The sequence below is a fragment of the Ochotona curzoniae genome, unplaced genomic scaffold (assembly GCF_017591425.1).
Source record: "Ochotona curzoniae isolate NIBS_2020 unplaced genomic scaffold, NIBS_Ocur_1.0 contig_2210, whole genome shotgun sequence".
Lineage (NCBI taxonomy): Eukaryota > Metazoa > Chordata > Mammalia > Lagomorpha > Ochotonidae > Ochotona > Ochotona curzoniae.
Genome location: NW_024465369.1, coordinates 7,495,973 through 7,517,942, shown reverse-complemented (window position 1 = coordinate 7,517,942; position 21,970 = coordinate 7,495,973). Strand labels below are relative to the sequence as shown.

At 35.5% G+C, this 21,970-nt stretch overlaps 1 protein-coding gene across 1 annotated transcript in view; it reads left to right on the top strand.

Annotated features, from left to right (window-relative positions):
- Positions 1–21,970, top strand: part of LRP1B (LDL receptor related protein 1B) — a 1,301,643-nt gene that overhangs the window by 1,121,761 nt on the left and 157,912 nt on the right. The window contains exons 63-65 of the mRNA XM_040971988.1: positions 964–1,080; positions 1,202–1,321; positions 2,639–2,758. Coding sequence (XP_040827922.1) covers positions 964–1,080; positions 1,202–1,321; positions 2,639–2,758 — 357 coding nt within the window. The remainder of the gene's footprint in view (positions 1–963; positions 1,081–1,201; positions 1,322–2,638; positions 2,759–21,970) is intronic.

Here is a 21,970-nt window from a genome sequence, read left to right as displayed (position 1 = left end):
AAATGCCTCATCATTTGGGATTATGGATTAAAATAGCATACCGTTTAAAAGAAATTTCCCCATTATGTAAAAGATTATGGAAATTCCTATCAGTAAATATGATTTACAGAGATAAAGGAGTCAGCACTGTGGGAGACAGTGCCCCCACTGGCAGTGTGGGCAGGAGACTGTATCAGAGTGGCTTGCTGAGTTGTATGGACAACATGGGCAGGCTCCGTCAGAGGGCTGGCTTGCTGAGTTGTGTGGGCAGCATGGGCAGGCTGTATTAGAGTGCTGGGTTGAGTTACTGCTGCTCAATACCAAGCCAGCTCCTTGCTGATGTATCTGGAAAAGCAGCAGGTGTGGCAGTCCCTGATGAAGTTTCAGGCTCCCCAGTCTGTTCTGGCCCAGCCTTGTTCACCGTGGCCTGTTTGGGAAGGAACAAGAGCATGTAAGATATCTCTGTGTGTGTATTTGTGGGTTCCCTCTGTCTGTTCATCTGCCTCTCAAATTAATAAATAATTAAAATTAGGTATAGGACGACTGAAGATGCATCATGCACATCATACAATACAAAAGGTCATAAAGTGGTCAAGAGAACGATACTTTTAAAAATGATATTGAAATAGCAATTTTTGTTACACTAAATTTTATTCTGCAACTTAACCTGACAATACAATGTCATTGAAATAGAAATGATTCTATGTTTTTTAAAAATATGTATTTTCTACTAGTGCAGTTAATTCTTTACCTTATGGTTACTTTTGCAATATAATCTGGAGGTCATCTTTGTTGTTCACAGTGCAGATTCACATCTGTATCTAACAGCTATAGCACATTCACATTAAATGTCAGGCATTCGCATTGTGCTCTAGGAAGTGTTTCATAAAATGATATCATCACATAATGGCTGTCGGTAATGCCCTGTTTAGGAAGTGATGCACTGAGATTGCCATTGCAAAACAGCTCTGTGTTTCTTCCCAGCGGAGTTTAAATGTCAGCCAGGCCGGTTTCAGTGCGGGACAGGACTCTGTGCGCTGCCTGCTTTCATCTGTGATGGAGAGAATGACTGTGGAGACAATTCGGATGAGCTCAACTGTGGTAGGTGATTACATTCCTCACTCAGGAGCATGGCCTTGGTATTAAGTGCAGACACACTTAAATTCAAACATAGATCTCAAACCCAAATTTTTTATATATTATTATTCATTGCATCTTTTAGATACGCATATCTGCCTGTCAGGCCAGTTCAAGTGTACCAAGAACCAAAAATGTATCCCCGTAAATCTCAGATGTAATGGACAAGATGACTGTGGGGACGAGGAAGACGAAAGAGACTGTCGTAAGTCACCGCAACAGGTCCTACCTTTTTCATGCTTTTGCCTCCCAGCTGAAATTGGGCTGAAAATCATCACCATAAGTTCATACAGTTAGAAAAATAAACCAAGAAGGATCATGACTGAGTCATTGTAATTAGATAACCATTAGGACAGATTCTCTAAGGAGAAATCACAGAAAAAATAGAGAACATTAACGGTGATTTTTCTTCCAATAAGTATGTGGCAACTATGGCAAACATTCACTCTCTCAGTGGACAGTATCCATTCACACACATCCTACTTAAGAGAGGTATAAATATTGTAATTAATTGCTTTTCCACAAATTTCTTATTTTTACCTACTATAATATGATGTAGGTAATTTATTTCTATCGATTACCTAGTATAATTCCCTTATACTAACACAATTGTTTTAGCTTTCTTAAAATACTTGTTGAGCCTATAAGGTGAAACACAAAATCTTGGAAAATAAACATAAAGGGTTAAATTTCAGTTAATATATCTTGGATACTACTACTATGATAGAATATCAGAGAAAGCATCTATTCTGTTTGTCTTTGTATTTCTATCCCCTCCAAACTCTAATTGTCATTAAATAGAAGGCACTCGAGTTTGTTCCAGGATCAGTGGGACAATACTGCCTGCTATGTTTTACAGATTCAAAAAAAAACTGCTGTCAGTACTCTGACTTGTTAAAGTTTTATTTTATTCCTTTAAAACTTTTATCAATAGATAATGTGCACTCTTTCAGCAATTTGATTGGGTTGGTTCACTCAGAATAAAGTCAGTACCAGTTCTTTATGGTTAGCCCTTCTAGAAGCTGATCCTGAAACTCACTAGCATTTGTGATGTGGTTTACAGTCAGAATCTGATGTTTACCACATCCCTCAAAAAACTCAGTATAACTCCTGGAGATTTTGATAAACTTTATTTGTTTATTTTCTCATTCATTTAATGATTCTTATTTCAGCCTTTTTGCAGTATGTAAAAATGCCTAATATGCATTTTTAACTTATGTGCCAAAACACTCTGAATCTGAATTCTTCATTTCCGAGACTATATGCCTGCTGCCTGTTTAGGAGTTAAAAAAAAATAGTGTTTATCCAGGTGTAATCACAGAAATGAATGTTGTCTTATTTATTTATACTACTAAGGATGTGAGAAGTATATAATAGGTAAAAAAAAAAGTTAAAAATCCTCAGATGGGGAGCCCTATTTTAAAAAGAATGCATTTTCAATACACTGTCTTTGTGTAATAACATTTCTGTAAATTTCTATTCTTCTCCAAAGCCAATTTTTAATAGATGTTTTCCTCTTAAGCTGAAAACAGCTGTTCTCCAGACTATTTCCAATGTAGAACTACCAAACATTGCATCTCCAAGCTGTGGGTCTGTGATGAGGATCCAGACTGTGCAGACGCCTCAGACGAAGCCAACTGCGGTGAGTGTTTTGAACGATAGACCACATCTGTTGCGTTTGTAGCGTGGTCTGAGTGGCCATAGTGAAACATGTTTGAGGACCGTCCTCCTTTCTGATGTCTCACATCACAAGATTTCGTCTCTGCAGGCAGGACAAGCTTAGATGAACTATTTACAAAAAGCATGGAAAGGAAAGATGAAATAGCAAGTGCTTGTTAGAATAAGCCAAAACTGTTTATGGAAGGCAGATTAAAAACATAGCGTTATTGATCTTATAGCACAGTATAATTGATAATAGCGTATACTAAATACAAACAAGACAGAATTGCTTTCATATTATTCTAGTATCCATGCTTTTTATTAAATATACATTTCATTTTTATTGTTTTCAAAAATGGTGATTAAGGGAAAACAAAGCATGTGTCTGATTAAATTACTGTGGTTATTTATTTGGTGTTGGTTTCAGAAATAATATTTCTAAAGTATAATATTTTAATTTCTGTTAAATTTTCCTTAATACTGCAGAGAAAGGGATGCATACTTATTTCAATTCATTTTATTTTGCTTTGAAAAATGTCAACAGTGATATGGAAGAGAAGAGATGCTTGGTATATGCAATTCATTTTCCAACCATTTATTATTTTGGGCTCATTTACACATGTGCCAAGTTGGTAGTGCTGAACATAAAAAGTGTGATAACTAGTAGTTGATTGAGAAAGATTTCTTTGTTCAAACTAACTTGAGACTTCAGGTACCTTTGTCAGAACTGTGGTAATTGCATTAGCTAAACCCCACACTCACTACACTTATCTAACTTTCTTCGGATGTAAACTGAGAAAACTACAGCTGATCTGAAATTCTATTCTTTTGAGGTGGCACTTAAGTGCTCTATATAAGATTCTTGGCAATAAAAATGTATCTTAAGGTTATTTATATAATAGTCCCCGTCCTGTAATCATGTCTTTGGAACATGGAAGCTATATGGCCTATCATAGTATTAAAAAACTTGTGTTTAGCCTTTGTGTTAGTGGTCTTTGCACTAATTCACATAGCTTCAAACTGCATTCATCAGCATTCACCACAGCAATTATGGGAGGTGTGTGCAGCACGGTTTGCATTATTGGATACTTGGTTCCGTCTTGAATTTTTGTTCACCAAAGCAAAGTAGAACAGTAACTTATTAGCTCTGAATAATTTGTTAGTTGTGTTATTTCTATATTTTTCAGTCCTCCCCCTATTCCTTTTGGAGCATTATCACTATTTTGGGGTAGATTACTCAGTTCAACCAAAAATTGCTATAATGACAGTTCCTAACCTTTATTAGATATTAATCATAAGGATCAGAATATATGTTATACACTTTACCATGATTTCCTTATACAACCACTATATTATCCCTACTGTATCAGAAAAGAGAGGCACAGAGAGGATATATAACTTGCCTGGAGCTCAAAAGCATCCAAGTTGTGACTGGACCTGGAACTTGGTTTCCAGGAACAAGTTTGCTTAACATTGAAACCGCTGCTTTGAACTTTGTGAATACCACATGAACAGCTGTCGTTATTTATGTGTAGATAACATTTCAATATTGTTAGTAATGAAATTATACAGAGTTCTCTCACCCACATGTGAATTCCTCTGAGTTCCAGGCTAGAAAACAGTGTTCGTTCTCTCTCTCTCTCTCTCTCTCTCTCTCTCTCTCTCTCTCTCTCTCTCTATCTTGTTCTCTCTCTCTCTCTCACACACACACATGCACAAGAATAGGAGCTGTCATTTAATTGAATTAAATTCAGTATGAATTGTTATTATGGGAAGATGTGACTTAACAAAAGAGGCTTTCTACATTTTATCTTAGTACAGCATTACAGTCATTTTTTGAAGGCTATAGGATGCTACATTTTCCCTTTTTCAGTAAATACATATTTGTCACACAGATGTGCTAATTCTGTTAGTATCTGATGAAATACTTAATCTTGTTCTTATTTTATTGATGAGAAAGAAAAATAACATATCTTCAAGATTAATTAAGTTGACCATGCCAGGACATCTTGACCAGTGGGAAGGAAACTCATCTAAAAAATGGAATGTGTTTCATGATTCCACAGGCCTTATGTTTTCAGGTTTTAGGCAATGTGAGAGTAGAATGATGTTAAACGTTACTTGTGACTTGTCTGTTCTCTTTTGCAAAACCTTAATATGAAATACACTTGCATTTTGTTTCCTTCTGTACTTAGTCCACACACACACACAAAGAGGCTCTACTGGTTACAGCTTGGCCTTTTCCTTAATATGTGTGTGTGTGTGTGTGTGTGTGTGTGTGTGTGTGTGTGTGTGTGTGTGTGTGTGTGTCTAAGATTTATTTTTATTGGACAATTAGATATATAGAGAGGAGAGACAGAGAGGAAGATCTTCCATCTCCTGATTTACTCCCCAAGCATCTGCAACAGCTGAAGTTGAGCCAATTCAAACCCAGGTGCCAGGAACATTTTTCAATTCTCCAACAAGGGTGCAGGGTCCCAAGGCTTGTCCCAGACCACAAGCAGGGAATTGGATGGGCAGCTAGAATTAAATCTGGCACCCATGTGGGATCCCAGGCGAGGACCTTAGCTGCTAGGCTACTGAACCGGGTCCAATCTGGGAGTGGTTTAAGGAAACATTTATCCTACTTTAACATATCTGATCAGTTGTCAGGCTGTGACTGGTGAAGTCTGGCTGCTGTGGTTGAACAAGCCACAGCTACTTGTTACATAAAGACACTACTGACTGATTTGTGTTTCAGTTTGTTTACATACTGAAGTAGGTTGTATTAGCTACATAGAAATACAAGTACCAAAATATGTTAGTCCAAATTTAGTTGTGCAACTGTTACAGTTCTTTTAAAATTACTTTATTGAAGCTTATTTTAAACTCTCTCAAAGAAAAACAAGTTTTATAAATATGCATACTTTTATCAGATTGTAGATGTTGACTGGTCGGTTACGGCTGCTGCACCATTTTTGCAGTATTGAACAAGCATTCGATTTTGAGCCTTCACCATAGCAAGGGAAATTCCTCAGTTTGACAGCTCCAGTGAAACCTCAAATATTCTTCAGCTTCTGCCTACCATCTTCCATTTTACCTAATTGTGAATGGAAGGATTTGAGAAACCTCTGCTTGGTGCATACCTGCTTAGCATGCTACTCTGTTGAAATTTCCTGCAGTTTGAATCTTCTAATCTATACTCAGATTCCAAGTTTTTCCATTATTTTTGCCCTGTCAGATTTGTAGTTTAGACCCTTAGTTCCTTTGATCATGATAACTTTTCTTTGTGTCACTTTTTTTTCTGCCTAGGCTGTCTCAGTCAACTTTGCACTTAGGCTCCTGCATTGTAGAATCTATTGCTCTGTATCCTTTCTTCTGCCTTGCCTACTACTTTCTGCCCCATCTCCCTTCATCTGATGTAGGTTTCAGTGATACTAAATCAAATCTTTTATCTTTCAGCAACATTGGTTGAATTTGGACAGTCTTAATGTTTGAACCTGCTGCTTAGTAAGTTAACTGATGATCTCATTGGCTAGGAGTTAGAAGAACTTGACTTACCATGGCAATGTTCTGCTTTGTGTTAGCTGATTTTTGCAATACGACACTGAATACAATGAAACCAAGATGTAGCTGAGCAATGTGTGTCCCTATTTTCTCTTTAACCTATGTCTAGAAAATTTGAGGCCAGCCAGTTAAAAATCTACCACTTTTTTTTAAGTTTAGGCAACTGTATATCAAATTATAAAATATTTTGCACACCTTGACTCATATAGAAAATTTTATAGTATAAAATGCCATTATTAGTAGATTTTATGACTTAGCCTAAAGTAACTCTTTTCAGATGTTCACATTTTCCTAGAATTCTGCCTATTGCTTGTCAATTTTATTCCTTCTTCTATTCTGTGTTTTTCACGTGCATTTATTTTTAAGTTTTAATTTGCACACATAAATATATATGCAAAAGTTATTACCATTAGTAAAGTTGACATAATTGATATTATGGTTTAGAATGACCTTGAAGCTTAATGTTTTCTAGTAGTCCAGTAAATTATTGAACACAATATATAATTTTTCCCTATTGATGTGTATTTCTACATGTTGCAGTTATGAACAGCTATTCCCAAATCTGGAAACAAATATTTTCTACAATTTATGGTACATGGATTGTGAAGTTTGCTTCCTTCTTGTGGGTTCTCTAATGATCACCTTTTATGCAAGTTCATTTGAAGCAGATGTGGCAATATCAAGAGACTGGGATTTGCTAATCCCAGAGTCAGTAGTACATTAAATTATATTTAGGATGGATGACCCGGGAAGCAGCTGACAACAGAAGCTCCAATATTGAGGGCAATAGCGCAGGAATATAATTCATAATATTAGGATGTAGTTATTTGTGCATTTAGTTATTTTGGAAATTTGTTCAGCTTGCCTTGAAATAGGTAGACATATTATTTCTGTGTTTTCAAGGTAAGCCTTTAGGGAATGTTCTGAAATCTTATTCACAAGGAAAATGTATTTAATTTTGATTCTTAAAAATGAAAACATAAATATTAGGGAATCTGCTTAGTATTTTTAATCAGTGTTCTGTGAATTTCAATGTACATTTCAAGTTTGTGTGCTATATTTTCAGTAGCAAGCCAATTATATGAGCATCTTCAAGTTCTTCCACTTTCTGTGTGACTGTGGCTTACAGAGTAACTAGTGTGACAAGAAGACTATTGGGAAGATTGCTGGGAAATATATTTAAACATTATTACATATGGTACACTTTAGAAGCTGTTCAGAGGACTGGTATTCTGTGTGTTCATGTTAGGAGTCCTCAAATGAAAGCAGCCTTTTGCTCACAAGTTCCCTATAACTTTGCTGCTTTTTGCTGACATCTGCCAACACCTTCTCTGGAACATTGCTGCTATGTTCTGAGTCCTATAGTGCATCCTTTGCTAAGAGAGACAAGCATCATCTCTTTTGGTCAGCATGCAGGGTTTGCTCTTTCTGGTGTGCTTCATTCCTGTTAACACAAGAAATCTGACTGAAGAACCACAGAGAAGCACATGAAACTTTTTGTGACCCCCATGTCTTGTAAGGAGCCAGGATTAGTGCTCCATGCTTCTCAGTGTTTATTAGTTGTTTTTCCTAGAAGCACAACCTCTTCTCTGTATTGTTCCAATTTTAGGATATGTGCTGCTGAAGCGAGCACTAAAACCTCTTCTCAAGATAAGCCCAAGAAAATGTCTTCCCAGTATTTTTAATATACCCTGGATCAATCAAGATATTAAAAAAGTTATATCTCTGCAAGGAAACAAAATATATTACTCTGATGATTTGAGGCCAAGCACAATAGAATCTCTTTATTTAAAGATTTATTTATTCTTATTGGAAAGTCAAATTCACAGAGAGAAAGAGAGACAGACAGGAAGATCTTCTATCCTCTGGCTCACTACCCAAGTGACCACAAAGATCAGACCTGAGCCAATCCAAAGCCAGGAACCCAGAGCCTCTTTGGTTCTCCCACATGGGTGCAGGGTCCCAAGGCTTTAGGTCATCCTCAGCTGCTTTCCCAGGCCACAAACAAGGAGCTGGATAAGAAGCAGAGCAACCAAGATTAGAAACGGCACCCATATAAGACTAGAGTGCACTAGGCTATTGTGCCGGGCCCAATAGAAACTGTTCTATGTTAGAATATTCTGGTTCCAGTCGAGCCCTTGAAGAAGAGCAATCTGTATGGATAAGATTAGGATGTTATCTTCTATCAGTTATGCAAAGAAATGAATTGCTGTCTGTGAATTATTAAGTACTCTATGTGGAATGAATAAATTTAGTCTTTTTATAGCTTTCATACATTGATTTCAATAACTTTCACTTGTGTCAAAGAATGTGCCTTGATTTGCTGGAGTTGTTTTTTATTTCCTGCTAATAAGAGCGACTTGTGAGATAGAGATGTTGTTGCACAGAACTTAAAAGGAACCCTCCTGATGAGTCATATTAAATACTCTAGATATGTGGACGAAGCTAGATGAGCACTTGTATGGTTGTGTAGTTGGAGAAAATTGCTAGCTTATATTGAGTTAGTGGTGTCGTTATGTATTTGTATACTCATTGTTAGTTGAAATATTAACTCTAGCTCATATTTAAAATTCTCAAAGTCTTGATATTAATAATGATTATAAAAATAGTACCCACCAGAACTGTCTATAAGGAATTTTCCTTGGCTTAAAGTAAAATTGGCTAGAATAATAAGAATCAAGGATACACTGTAGAATGGAGAACAGATCTTTCCTGGGGATAATTTTTCAATCATGGATTCTGTGTTATGTATGACAGTACTGCTGGTTTTCCTGACCCTAGGTTCTTAGATGGAGACTTATTCCTAGTATGTAAAAGCTTATTTGATTTTTTGAAGGATGTTTTACTGATGCAGAGATAAAAATAAAGAAATATAAAGTTATACTAGTAATTGTTATCAAAAAGTTCTGTTCTAAAAACTTCTTGGCTAATAATATTTAATTTTAACCTGTGTATCTTACTATGATAGACATTGTTAATTTACATTTATATATGGTTTATATTGATACATGCATATAATATGCATAATCTGAGTTAATAAAAGTCACTGTGTGTGTACTTCTGCAATAATATTTTAGGAGACATTTGTGGTAACCAACACTGTCATTTTAACTAAACATATCATCATCAATTTTTAACTACTTAAAATCAATTCTTTAGGAACTGATTGTCGCTTCTCAGCCTTTTGGCTAAGATCAAGTGTAGGAATTTATTGTTTTAACAGTTACGAAATGCTGAGTGGCAGACCTGAGAATTCACTAGCAACATTTTGGAAATTTATTTTTAATACTATATATTATCCATTAAATGACAAATTATTTTAGCTATTGGCTGTGTAGCATCTAACCTGTTTCAAATTGCTGCAGCGTTTTTAAAAAGATTTTTATTTATTTATCTAAAAGAGTTAGAGAAGGAGAGAGAAAGAGAATGAAAGAGAGAGAGGAGGAGAGAAAGAAATCATCTATCCTCTGGTTCCCCCCAGATGACTCTGAAAAGGCTAGGTTAATCCAATGGCCTGAAGCAAGGCCTTCATATTAGTCTCCTACACAGATCATAGAAGTCCAAATGCTTAGTCTATCCTCTACTGCTTTTCATTAAGCAGGAACTGGACTGGAAGTAGAGCAGATGGCACATAAACTGGCACCCATATGGGATGCTAGCATTACAGGTGGCAGTACTACTCCTTATGTCACAACTCTGGCTCTATGCTGAAGACATGTATAAAGTTTTAATCCAGTTACTTCTGTTGCCAGATAATTTCTACTGGAAAATATTTCAGATGACAGTATAACATAGGGCTTTAGACACCTCATGCTGAAATTTGCATAACATTAAACATTTTAAGTCAAATATTGATGGTTTAATCTTTTTGATTAACTTCTGAAAACCCAATATATAGTCATAAAAATCTCATGAATTACATAACCCAATTAATGTTAGTTTTTTTAAATAAGATTGCTTTTTCATATATTGATAACTGTGTGTTAGGTACATCATAGGAGCATTTATTAATGCTTGGACAAATTCTCCATGCATGATGGATTGTTATGTCAATTTGCGAGCAGTAATTCCAGAAGTTCTGTGCGTACCCAAGAGCTATTGCTTTATCAAACACCCAGTTCCACTATGATCACCACTTTTCAAGAAGAGAATTCTTGGGAACAATTGACTGTTTCTTCATGTGTGGTTCTTGTAATATCCAAAAACACAATATCTGTTTTTTGAAATTTTTGAAATGTCAAAAATTTCATGGAAAATATAGTTCAGTATTAGTCCTATAATGTTTGTTTCCAGAAACTTTTTGAAGAACACTTATAGGCATGGGTTTCAAAGTATTTTGGTGTCAAAGTAAATTTGCCTTTGAATTCAATTTTCAATGAGCTTTAAGTATTCTGGGAAAATTGAAGATTCTACAATCAAATACATGTTATCTAGCTTTGGAAGAATCATAAGGGCATGGAGATCTGCCTTGTTTATGAAGGTTTGGGTGTTTTACATTTCTATCAGAAGTCATTTAGGATATTTTCCCCTACCTGCATGTCACATTTTCTACTTCTTTTTTTGTTTTGGTGTTATATCCTTACTGTTTTTATTTTGCATTTTACTAGTGATGAGTAATCCTAAGCATTTTTTTTTCTTGTGTTAGTTGGCCACTGTATTTCATCATTTGACAATTTCCTCAACTGAATTGTTTTTGTTGCTGTTGTTGTTCAGTTTCTTGAGCTCGTTGTATGTAGTGCACATTAGTGCTGTATCAGTTGCAGAGTTTTCAAATATCGTCTTCCATTCTATTGGCTACCTCTTCACTTAGAGGATTCCCTTTTCACTGAATACGTACAGTTCAATGTAATCAATTTGTTTATATTTGATGTAATTACTTATGCATGTGGGATCTATTCCAAAAAGCCTTCATATACTCCTAAATCTTGTACTGTGTCCTTGATATATTCCTTTAGTAATTTGATGGTATCAGGTTACAGATTTATATCCTTAATATAGTTATTGTTGGTTTTCATACATTGTAAAGTATAGGTCTTGTTTTATACTTCAGAACGTATTTCTTCTCTTTCCAGTTACTTTCAATATGTGTACTATGTGTGAGTCATTTTGGTGGCATGTGATTTTTCTATTCAGTAAACATGGATCTTAGCTGTTTTTGTTTTGCTTTGTTGTTGTTTTTATCCATTAAGCTAGTGTGTATATTTTGATCAGAAAGTTTAGGCTATTTCAGGATATTGTTGAAAGTAACAATTTGGTCCTACCATTTTTCATAAGCATTCTTATTGCTTGCTTTAGATTTATTTTGTACTTTTATTTGGGGAATTTCTAGATTCATATTATTTCATTACAGTTTTTATTCTTCCCTCTGTGTGTGTGTGTGTGTGTGTGTGTGTGTGTGTGGTGTGTCACATCCTTAGCTATCATGTATAAGAGTGAATGTGTAGTAGTAACTTCTTTCAGTTCCTGTATCTTACAGAAAGTCTTTATGTCACCAACATATATAAATGAATGCTATGCTGCATGCATTATTCTCAGTTGTGAAGATTTCTGTTGAATTTCCTGGTAGTGTTTAAAATATACAAAATTCTTCCCTTTTTAGCTACATGCTTAGAGTTAAGGCAGGAAATATAGTCATTAAAACTGCACGCATTGTAGAAGTCATTTAAGAAATTGTGATGCTGATATAAAATTTTCATGCATCAGTGTCTGTTTTATTTGAAAGACAGAAAAAAGAAGAGAGAGAGAGAATCTCTGTCTTCTGCTTTTACAATGACTGCAAGAGTTAGAGGTACACAAAGAGGAATCTTGAAGCTGGCAACTCCATCTGGCCATCCGTGGGCATGGCAGGGACACAGTTACCCAAGCCATCACCTGCTGCTTCCCAGCATTCACATCGGTCAGAAACTGCAATTGAACGTGGAGCTGGGAGTCAAACATAGGCACTCGTATACTGAATGCTTGCCAGCATCTTAACCCCATATTAAATGCTTACCCAAAATGTTGCTAAAAATGACGTCTGCTTTGTGCAATTGTTCAAAAGTTACTCTTGATTTTAGTGATCTAGCCATAGAATCAATTCTAGGATTAGTGTCATATTATTCTTATATGAGTGGATATTGAGAAAGGAATGATTGTTTATCCTAGATTACTTCCTCTTTGGATGCTTTGGAAAATTTTTTTAATAAAAGAAATTGATTAAAACTGCTTTTTAAAAATTTACTGAAAAATTAACAATGGATTCTTATTTGCTTTTCTTAATTTTAAAATTTTGGTGATTGACTCCTGAGCTCCAAAAATACAAAAATATTCTTTAAGATGATGTTTTCAAGACTTGGTACTAAAAGCTCAAGTGTAAGAAATGAACATGCTGAAAAATTCTAGTTAAAGTAGTTAAAACCAAGGCATGTGACAGTTGGCAAAAGATATACCTATTATTCAAGAGATATTGTTGGGGTGGGTGATTGTGAGAAGGGAGTGCTAAGCTAAAATTCCAAAGATTTTTTTTTCATGATTTTACATTTCAGAGTAGCAATTCATGCTTCTTAGTAGTGCAAAATTATCTACATCCGCTGGTTTCAGTTTTTGGTCAATGCTATGACTAAGTAATTTTTAGCATTTTATCGACAGAGGAAAAGTGCTCACTAACCATGCTGTTGAATTAAGATGGAATTCACTTCTAAATCAAAATAGATGCGAGTGCTGCTAATGTCAAGTACACTAAGTTCTTTGTACTGGACCTACATTGTTACAAAGTTTATTAAATCTTCATATTTAAAGGTCAACAGGTTTCGACAACACAGGACCACACATGCTCTGTCTTTATTAACAAACTAACACTAGTCATAAACATCCCATTAATACTAGATAAAATCTATATTCTAGAAAATTAAACGCTTGTTCAATTTTCCAATACAAATTGCTAATAGGCTAGCGTTTCCATGTGTAAAGAAATAATGTAAGAATCCTCAAATACTTTGGCTACCATTCTCATGAAATAATTCTACGTTTAGACCATCTGTCTGCATGAATTATTATTTTCTGTTTGTTCATCAGGCTTGTATCTTTACGCTGAAGCCTTCCAAAATTATCTGCTTTATTTATGTTGGGCAAGCAAAAAATATATAACACTTGTAGCCAGAAAATATGATGACTACATCATTGTTTTCTGTTCCAGTGTGCTTTGTTTTGCACTGTAATACTGTTTTTTACTGAAAAACAAACACATCCAGAGTTCATAGTGCTGATCTGTGGCCAAATTCTATGGCCCACACTCAGTTGTAGGTGTTTTGTATATATTCTGTCAGATTTTGTGCCCCCCTTTTTTATCAACTGCTTCTGTATTGTCATTTTTTTAAATGGTAGAAAGAAAGCTAATATCACCTTTGCCAAGTTGTGAGTTCTAAAGGATTGTTTCTTCTATCTTCTGTTTCTTACTGTAGAATAATGTAAATATTTGAGATTTGTAAATAAAATAGATGTATGTTTCTTTGACCCAGAAAAATATAAGGCATTTGCCCTTTAATTTTAGGGTACTCTTAATTTCCCTTTGTGAGTGTGTGTGGGGGGGAGAATGGTCATATGTATTTTCATTATTGTGTAAATATTGTCTTCCCTTTTGATTAATTCAATAATTTTGGCTTTTTTAATGGCAAAATTGACCTAAATTGTGAGAAGTTTTCAGTGTTTTAAGTTCAGACATACTCTGTAATTCCTATTTAATGAGATGCCCCTCTTCATATGCAGGAAACTAAGTATACTGGGATAATATCTCAGCCAGCTTCATAAAATCATTCCATTCACTCTGGAGTTACTGGGGAGACCTGAGCAGTTACTGAATGGGCTGAATTCTTCAGTTCTCTTTTATTTCTTCATTTCTGAACAGGCTTAATGTTTTGTTACCTAGAAACCTGGTGAGGTGAGAAAGCAGAAATGTATGTGAATGACTGTGTATTTGTCTTTGTCAATTTTTTGACTACTTCTTGTTAATAGATAGAGCTGGCATTGCAATAGAGAAGGAGAGGGTACCAAAGAAAAGAAATAGTGTAAACATTTCTAACGCTGAAGTAATAATATCATTATGTGAAGTTCTACATTTTCATGAGAATGGAAAAAAGGTAATAAATAATTAGACATAATAAGATGTTTGTTTCTGAAATAATGTTTCTGATGTAATATATTTCTGATATAATAATAAAATTTAGGGCCCAGCACAGTAGTCTAGTGGCTAAAGTCCTCACCTTGCATGTCCTGGGATCTCTGTATTTCAGGATGCCACTTTCCCTACATAATTACCAATGTTGATACTTTTATAATTTTTAATGTAATAAATATTCAGTTATATTACATTTTAGTTCTAATTGTAATTTTTACTAAAGGTGCTTTACCTTATTTTATGTGGTTATCTGCAATCTGTCTATCTTTGATGAAGTATAGAATCTGTTCAAGTCACTCGCCCATTTTTTTCTGAATTATTTTTGTGTTATTGAGCATTCCAAGTAGTTTTTATTCGACTTTTCCATTTTTTTTTTACAAATATTCCGTCATTGACTGTGCCTGTATTTTCACTCTTTTCTTTATGCTTTTCATGAATTTTATAATCTTGTCTCAGTTTAATACGACTAAAGCTGAAATAACTTTGTGAAGCATCTTTTCTAATCTAGGCTTTTATCTCTACAAACTTCCACCTAATATTACTAAAAGTTCACATTTAGACACTTTAATTTCTGGATTCAGTTTTTATTTTTTCTCCTAATCCTGAATTATTTTGAAGTGTGTGATTTTACAGTTCCCAAATTATGACTAACCCGGATATTTGTCACTGATTTAAATGGACTTACGGCTAGAATTCATGCTTTTAAAAGCTCTAATCCTTTTAATATTGCAGTATTTATTTCTGTCCTGGATATTTTACACTGTCCATCTGCATTTAAAAGAAGCTTTTCTGCTGTTCAGGTGTTGGAAATGCTATACTTCACATTGACATCAAGGTAGAAGATAGGGCTGTATGCTCTGACTCTTTTTGTTGTTTATGCACTTATACCAACATTTATTATAAGGCTGATACAAAATATCTGACTATAATTTTACATCTGTATTCTTTAAAATTTTACTAGTTTCTGATTCATATATTTTAAAATCTGTTGTCTGTGTGTCGGTGCTTAGAATCGCTTTTATCCTAATGAAGCGACTCAATTTATCATTTTAGGAAAGCCTCTTTATCCATGGCAATACTCTGAAATTTTTGTACATTAGTATTGGAGTCTTCATGTGTTTATTTTGTTTATTATTAATATACAATAGAACACTATGGTAGGAGGCCAAAATCAGGAACAGAATGATAACAAATATATGGTCTTCTGCCAAAACCTGAAGCCAGGCTTCAGCAGAGAAGCGAGAAATATGGAGAAGAGAAATTAAAGCATCCCTGTGCTGTTTTTTAGGTAACCACCTCTTTCCACATTGATTCCCATATACACATTGCCTCACCCAAGCATTTTTTTAAATCAGCTAGCTTACTTTGAGATGCAGTTTGCCTTCTGAAAATGTTGATGGTTTAGAGGCTTCAAACCAGCCAGGCTGAAGTAATACAAGTAATGGTCCTTCTTTAATTTTAACTCTAGTTTGAGAGGCTTTGGCCCTCAAATTGAGTAGTGAAAATGAAAGATGAATTTGAAATTAAATCAGTTTGATTTAATTATCTTCACTGATAAAAGAAGTCTTCAATATAGAAATGGTTTTATGTTTCCATAGTTACTAACAAAAAATGGAATGGGCATGAGGAAATTTCAGGAAAAATATGAGCTATTTTTAAGAGACTATGAACACAACTTACTTGGATTTAGATTTCTTTAGAAATATGATTCCCTTTTTTATTAATAAACAGACAAAAACATTACAAAGTTTCTGAAAAAGAACCAGCTTAATTATGTGCTAGCATCTCCTGCTGAGGTCGAGATGATGTTTTGCTTTATGTGGAACAAATAGCTTTGCAAATGACACTCTAACTAGCATGGTTCCTAGTATGTGAATATCTGCCAAGAGCATGCAATTTTAAGGTTTGTCTTTTTCCTTGAAAAATGTTTCTTAATGGTATGTGCAATTTTATTTTTGAAGTGGTGAGTGTCTCCTTGTTTAGATGCTTTTAGTTCAGAGGAAAGATTAGTCTGGCTTGGTAGTTGTGTGTCAGTCAGGCCAGGCAAGAATTGCCTTCCTCGTTCTGGTGCAGCATCTTAGCAGGCAGCCGCAGGGGTGCATGCCGACAGATTTTCTGTTGAAAACCTTGGTGCTGATTTGTTTCCTAGGGGATTTTTCTCTAAAGCAAATATGATTAAACATTGGCAGAGAAAAGAATACCACTGTTACTGCATCTGACTTATAGAAGTGTAAGACTGATGATAAAGGATTAAGATGACATTTTTTCTTTAGATTTCCATATAATATCCTGGAGATGTCAGTCCAGTGTTTTAGATCCACCATGGTAGATTTGCGTGTGTTTATGTATAAATGTATTACATTTGTTTTCTCTAAAGCTAAAGCAAGGGAATCGCTCTACTATTGTCATATTAGCTACCAATAATTTCTTTAGGCTTCTCTCCCCTCCAAATGTATATATTTTTTTTATTATTTGTTTGAAGGCAGAGTGAGATTTTCCCAGAACAGATCTTTCACTTCCTTGTTGAATCCCCAGATGCCTGCAACAGTAAGAGCTTGGCCTGGTGGTAGCCTAGAACAAGGAACTCTGTCTTGGTATTCTACATAGGTGACAGTGAGTTGAGCAGCATCCAAGGAACTATGTGTCATATATACTTTATGTGTGTAACCTGATGGCAGTTTTAGACATCTTTAATGTACATGCATTTTGATTATAATCCACTTGCAATCAGAGGGGGCATTTTGTGCTTGAGATATCATGCTGGAGCTAACCTTCAAATTTTGGAGTATCTTGAATTTGAAGATTTTTGGATTAGTGATGTTCCATCTGTATGTAGGTAGATGAGTGAACTGGGAAGGAGGGCTCAACTGAAGTAACCAGGGTACTCATTCGTATTTTTTTCTCACATCCCCTTCTGCTTAGTTGCTGCTGCTAGTCACAGGTTAGTCAGTCCTGCAGAAATGCTTGCAACCAGCTTTCTTTGTAGTCATTCATTTGGTAGTGATGAAGACACATCATCAGCTGTTTGATTTAAGGTTACAAATTTTTCTTTTTGGACCCATAAGGCTAGAATATGAAGAATAAATCTGTTTCGTCATTGTTTGTAGTGATTCATCTAGGAATTAAAGGGCATGTGGGAGTTCTAAATTAATGGAAGTTTAATGATGATTTATATCCTGCATTGATATATTCTGCTTTCTCTGTGTGTGATGCTTATATTAAATATGGATTATATTGGCACCTTTATTTGAATTCTCATATTAAATTCAGCTCAAGTATTTTTTTGTGTGTATTTCCTTCATGGTCTGGTGTCCCATTGATAAATATGATTCTACAACATATGCAATATTATAAAAGGAGGCAAGCTTGTTAAAAAGTGAATAAAGACATCTAACAGGGAACAGCACTATTAGGATTTTTAAAAGACATTTGGGAATAAAGCCAAGTGACCATTCATGTACTGTAAGCAGATTCTGAAGAAAAGAAAAAAAAATCAATAGCTTGCTGACTATGCAGGCAATGAGAGAGTGATAAGATAAATGCTAATTGATCAATTTATTGATATGAGGCACCTGACTGAACTGTAAGTCAATTTAAAGGATGCTGTTTAATTATGAGAGAGACAGAGATACCAAAACAAAAAAGAGAATATCTTGGCAAGAAATAAAAGCAAATAGTAATGATTTTGACATAGTTGTCCCAAAATGTAAAGAATGCCAGAGTACAGAGAATGAAACACTGTAGTTGAAAAAGAACAATGTTTTCACTGGAAGTTTGCCATGTTGTTCATATCTACCTGAGAGTGCAAACTGAGCTCAGATGAGGAGTAGCATTTATCTCCCTCCCTAATACGGACCCTTCAGCTTCAGGATTTTACAGTAAAAGCCATCACTTATGGTACATTGTCTGGTATGAAACTTTAGACATTCCTTAGAATATGCAGAACTGATATCTTGCTGTAAAATAATAACATAAATCCATTAGAAATCTATGTTTTCGGCCATGATTTCTGCTCTGATTTCAGAATAATTGATTATATGAATGCTGAAGTTAATTAGCGTGGCTTTAACACTTGGTTCCATAAATTAACAGTTTTGAGCTTTGGAGCAAGTTGTTTACTGTTAATTTGAGCTTCATTGTTCTGTCTACTTTCCCAGCTGAACTCTTTGGAGATGTACATGAATTAGTGCCTAAGCATGTTCCTTTAAAGGTAGTAATCATCTTAGCAGTGATTTCTGATTTACTTGAGGGGAAAGGTCATGTGCATTTGTATTTAGGAGCCTTTTGCATAGGTGTGATAGACATCTGGGAGAGCAGAGAGGGCACTGACAATGTGTGGGGGTCTTTGGCTAGGAGACCACGCTGGGCAAGCAGGCAACTGCTCAAGTAGGTGACTACTCACTTAGCTGGAGACAGAGTAGGAGGACACATCCATTTAATGGCAATCAAGAACAAGCTTACATAGTGTGGGGTGAGGGAAATGAGCTTTGGGGTAGCAACAGCATTTCTGCAGGGTAAAGGCACCTATCATGTATCATAATCCTACTCAATCAGCCTAAATATCAAGTCCTCCTTCGGGAGGTTTCATCCTGGAGTTGTTTTTCTCAATAGGAGTGGGCATGGGGAGGCTGTCCCAATTACCAGAAAGGGTAGAAGGGGAGGGAACTACCCAGGAGGCCCTAGCCTTCTGCCAACTGTGGAGGCCATGGAGGCTTCTAGGTGATGCCAAGGCAGAGAGGATCTCCAGGTAGGTCCAGAGACCATGGGGGTCTCTAGGCAGATACCAAGGCCGTATCCTCATGGCTTTTTGCATGGGCAAGGTAGGCAAAGACACAGCCAGGCACTGGCTTGCCCAACCCACAATAGCGTATTACTCAAACCTCGTGTAAAAGAAAAAAGCTTTATCCCTAAGGATTCCAAGCATTTAAGACTTCTCTTTTTATTTTTATTATTTTTTATTGCATTTAATTTTATAACAACTTTTCATAGGCTCTGATGTTCCCCGTTCCCCTCCTCTTGCCCTCCCCCCGTGGTGGATTGCTCTACCTTATTGCAGTATTACAGATCAAATCTAGTCTTATTTCTTTCAGTGCAAGTGTATTCTTGATTCATTTCCACTGATTTATATTTCTGGGTTTTTTTTTCTTTGTTCATTGCCATTAACAGGCAAAACTATTTGAATTGCACCATTGTGATCTATATAACTCAAGAAATGCAGTGCCCTGTTTTTCCCCTTATCTTTGTGTTGAAACCAGTGCAACAGAGAGAGAGGAAGGAAACGGTGGGAAGAAGAGAGAGAGAAGCAAAGAAAAGGGGAGGAAATGAGAGTGGAGTGGAGATAGGGGAGAGGGGCAGAGAGGGAGCAGTGAACTATCCATTGGTTCACTCCCCAAGTGGGCACAATAGACAAGGTTGGACCAGGCTGCAGCCAGAACCCAGTGATTCTATAGGTCTCCCACACATTGGCAGCGATGAGTATGAGCAGGAACTTGCATCAGAATTGAGGCCGATTTTGAACCCAGGCTCTCTAACATGAAATTCAGGCATTAAAACCTGCAGTTTAATCTGGCATAGCTCAGTACACACACTTGCAGGGTTGTTTTTGAGGAAGATTGCTACAGCTATTTTGTGTCTTTTAAGATTCCATATACACTATTGTGTGGGTATTTTACTTTTGTAAAAATCATAGTCTGTGCTTTTATAGAATTTCCATAAAGTTTGTCATTTGTTCTTACTATGTTGATTTTTTTTGTTTCATTTTGTTTTGTTTTACTATGTTGATTCTTAAAATCTATGAACATAGAATGTCTTGCCATATTTCTTTATTCATTTTTTTAAACCAGTGACTATAGGTTAATTCATTTCTATTCATTTATTCTTTTGTAGGTATTGGAAACAATTGTTTTATTGATTTATTTTTTCAGATAAATTACTATTGGTTTATAACAGTGCTACCGGGATTTCTATATTGACTTTGTATGCTACAGCTGTGATAAATGTATTTACTAGTGCTAAGAAGTTGATTTGGGAGTCTGTGCATAAGATAGTATCTTCAAACCATTTGACACTTTGAGCTTTACTCTTCCAATAGCAATACCATTTATTGTTTTGTACCCAGGATAAATCGGTATATATTTCAAAGTTATGCCATGACTCATCTCACATCTAAGTTCTGACCACAAAGATGTAAGCACAGGTGTTACGTAGGACTTTTCAGAAAAATATATGAAGATAGCTATATCAAAATAGAAGTCCGTCCATCTTTGCCAGCCTTCCCATTCTGCTCTGACCTGCATGACTGTACCTCAAGCTGACCCAGTCATCATGGGCCAGGAGATGACTTAAAAGTAATGGAAGCTACTAACCACTGTGTAAGAGCAGAATCACATGAATGTGAGTCCTGAAGGACATTACCTTGTCACTGCGGCATGCCTGGTTTGCCCCCTCCAGAATTTTTTAGTATAAAAAGTGCAATAACTTCTTCCCATACTTAACATCTAAGACTTTAAGATAAAAATGTAATTTTTAAAAGCACTTGAGTAACTCGATTACACTGGAGCAGTTTTCCAGAGGAATGGGTCAGTCTGGGCCAGGTGGTACTGTGCATGGTACACATGCACTCAGCACTAAGAGAATTGCTGTGCATCAGAGTAGCAATTTTAGGAAACAGACAAAGAAAGAAATTTAAAAACCTACTAAGGAAAAATATTTAAACAATGCATTGTATGTTCACTTCTTGGAACATTACAAAAAAGAAAATGAGTGTAAATCATATTTGCTATAAAATAAGGAAGAGAATAGGTTCTTACAAACTATATTGCCACTTTGAGGGACTAGTCACCAGTCAAGATACAGAGTGTTTCTGGAAACACTGTACATAGATATTCATTTTCATGTGAAATGAAAAGTGATGTTGGGAGGAAGCAAGGGTAAAATATGGAAAATGCATAACATTGATTTTTCAGGGGCAACTAATGACTTCTACATACAGATGCCACGCTGTGAGCCTTAACAGATGGTTACTCTGCACCCAAGACAAGATGAGGTCTTCTAGGAAAAAATTGACTCCAGTCCCAAATTTAATTTAGAATTGGAGGAAAGAAGGAGCTGCCATAATTACAGTTCATTGTTTTCACAGCTTTATTTACATCTGCGTCTCTATGACTATGTTTATTATTTGGTAACCAAACATGATATATGTAACCCAAATATTTTTACTGTTTATGTTTCCAGAGCTAGAAGATGGGGAGTGTTAACTAAAAAATATTATATTAACAAAAATAACACAATCACTATACTTAGAACAAGCTAACATATTATTTGTAATTCTGCCCTAGTATGGTTTCATTTTTTTAAAACTGATAAGCTGAATTTTCTAACCTCAAGATATAAATTTTTCAAGTCATGTTCTGCTTAGTTGTTGAATAAGGCATGTCCAGTTTATAAGTGGCATTTTGTTTTGTAGGTGATAACTAAAATATCAGTTAATGCTGAAAA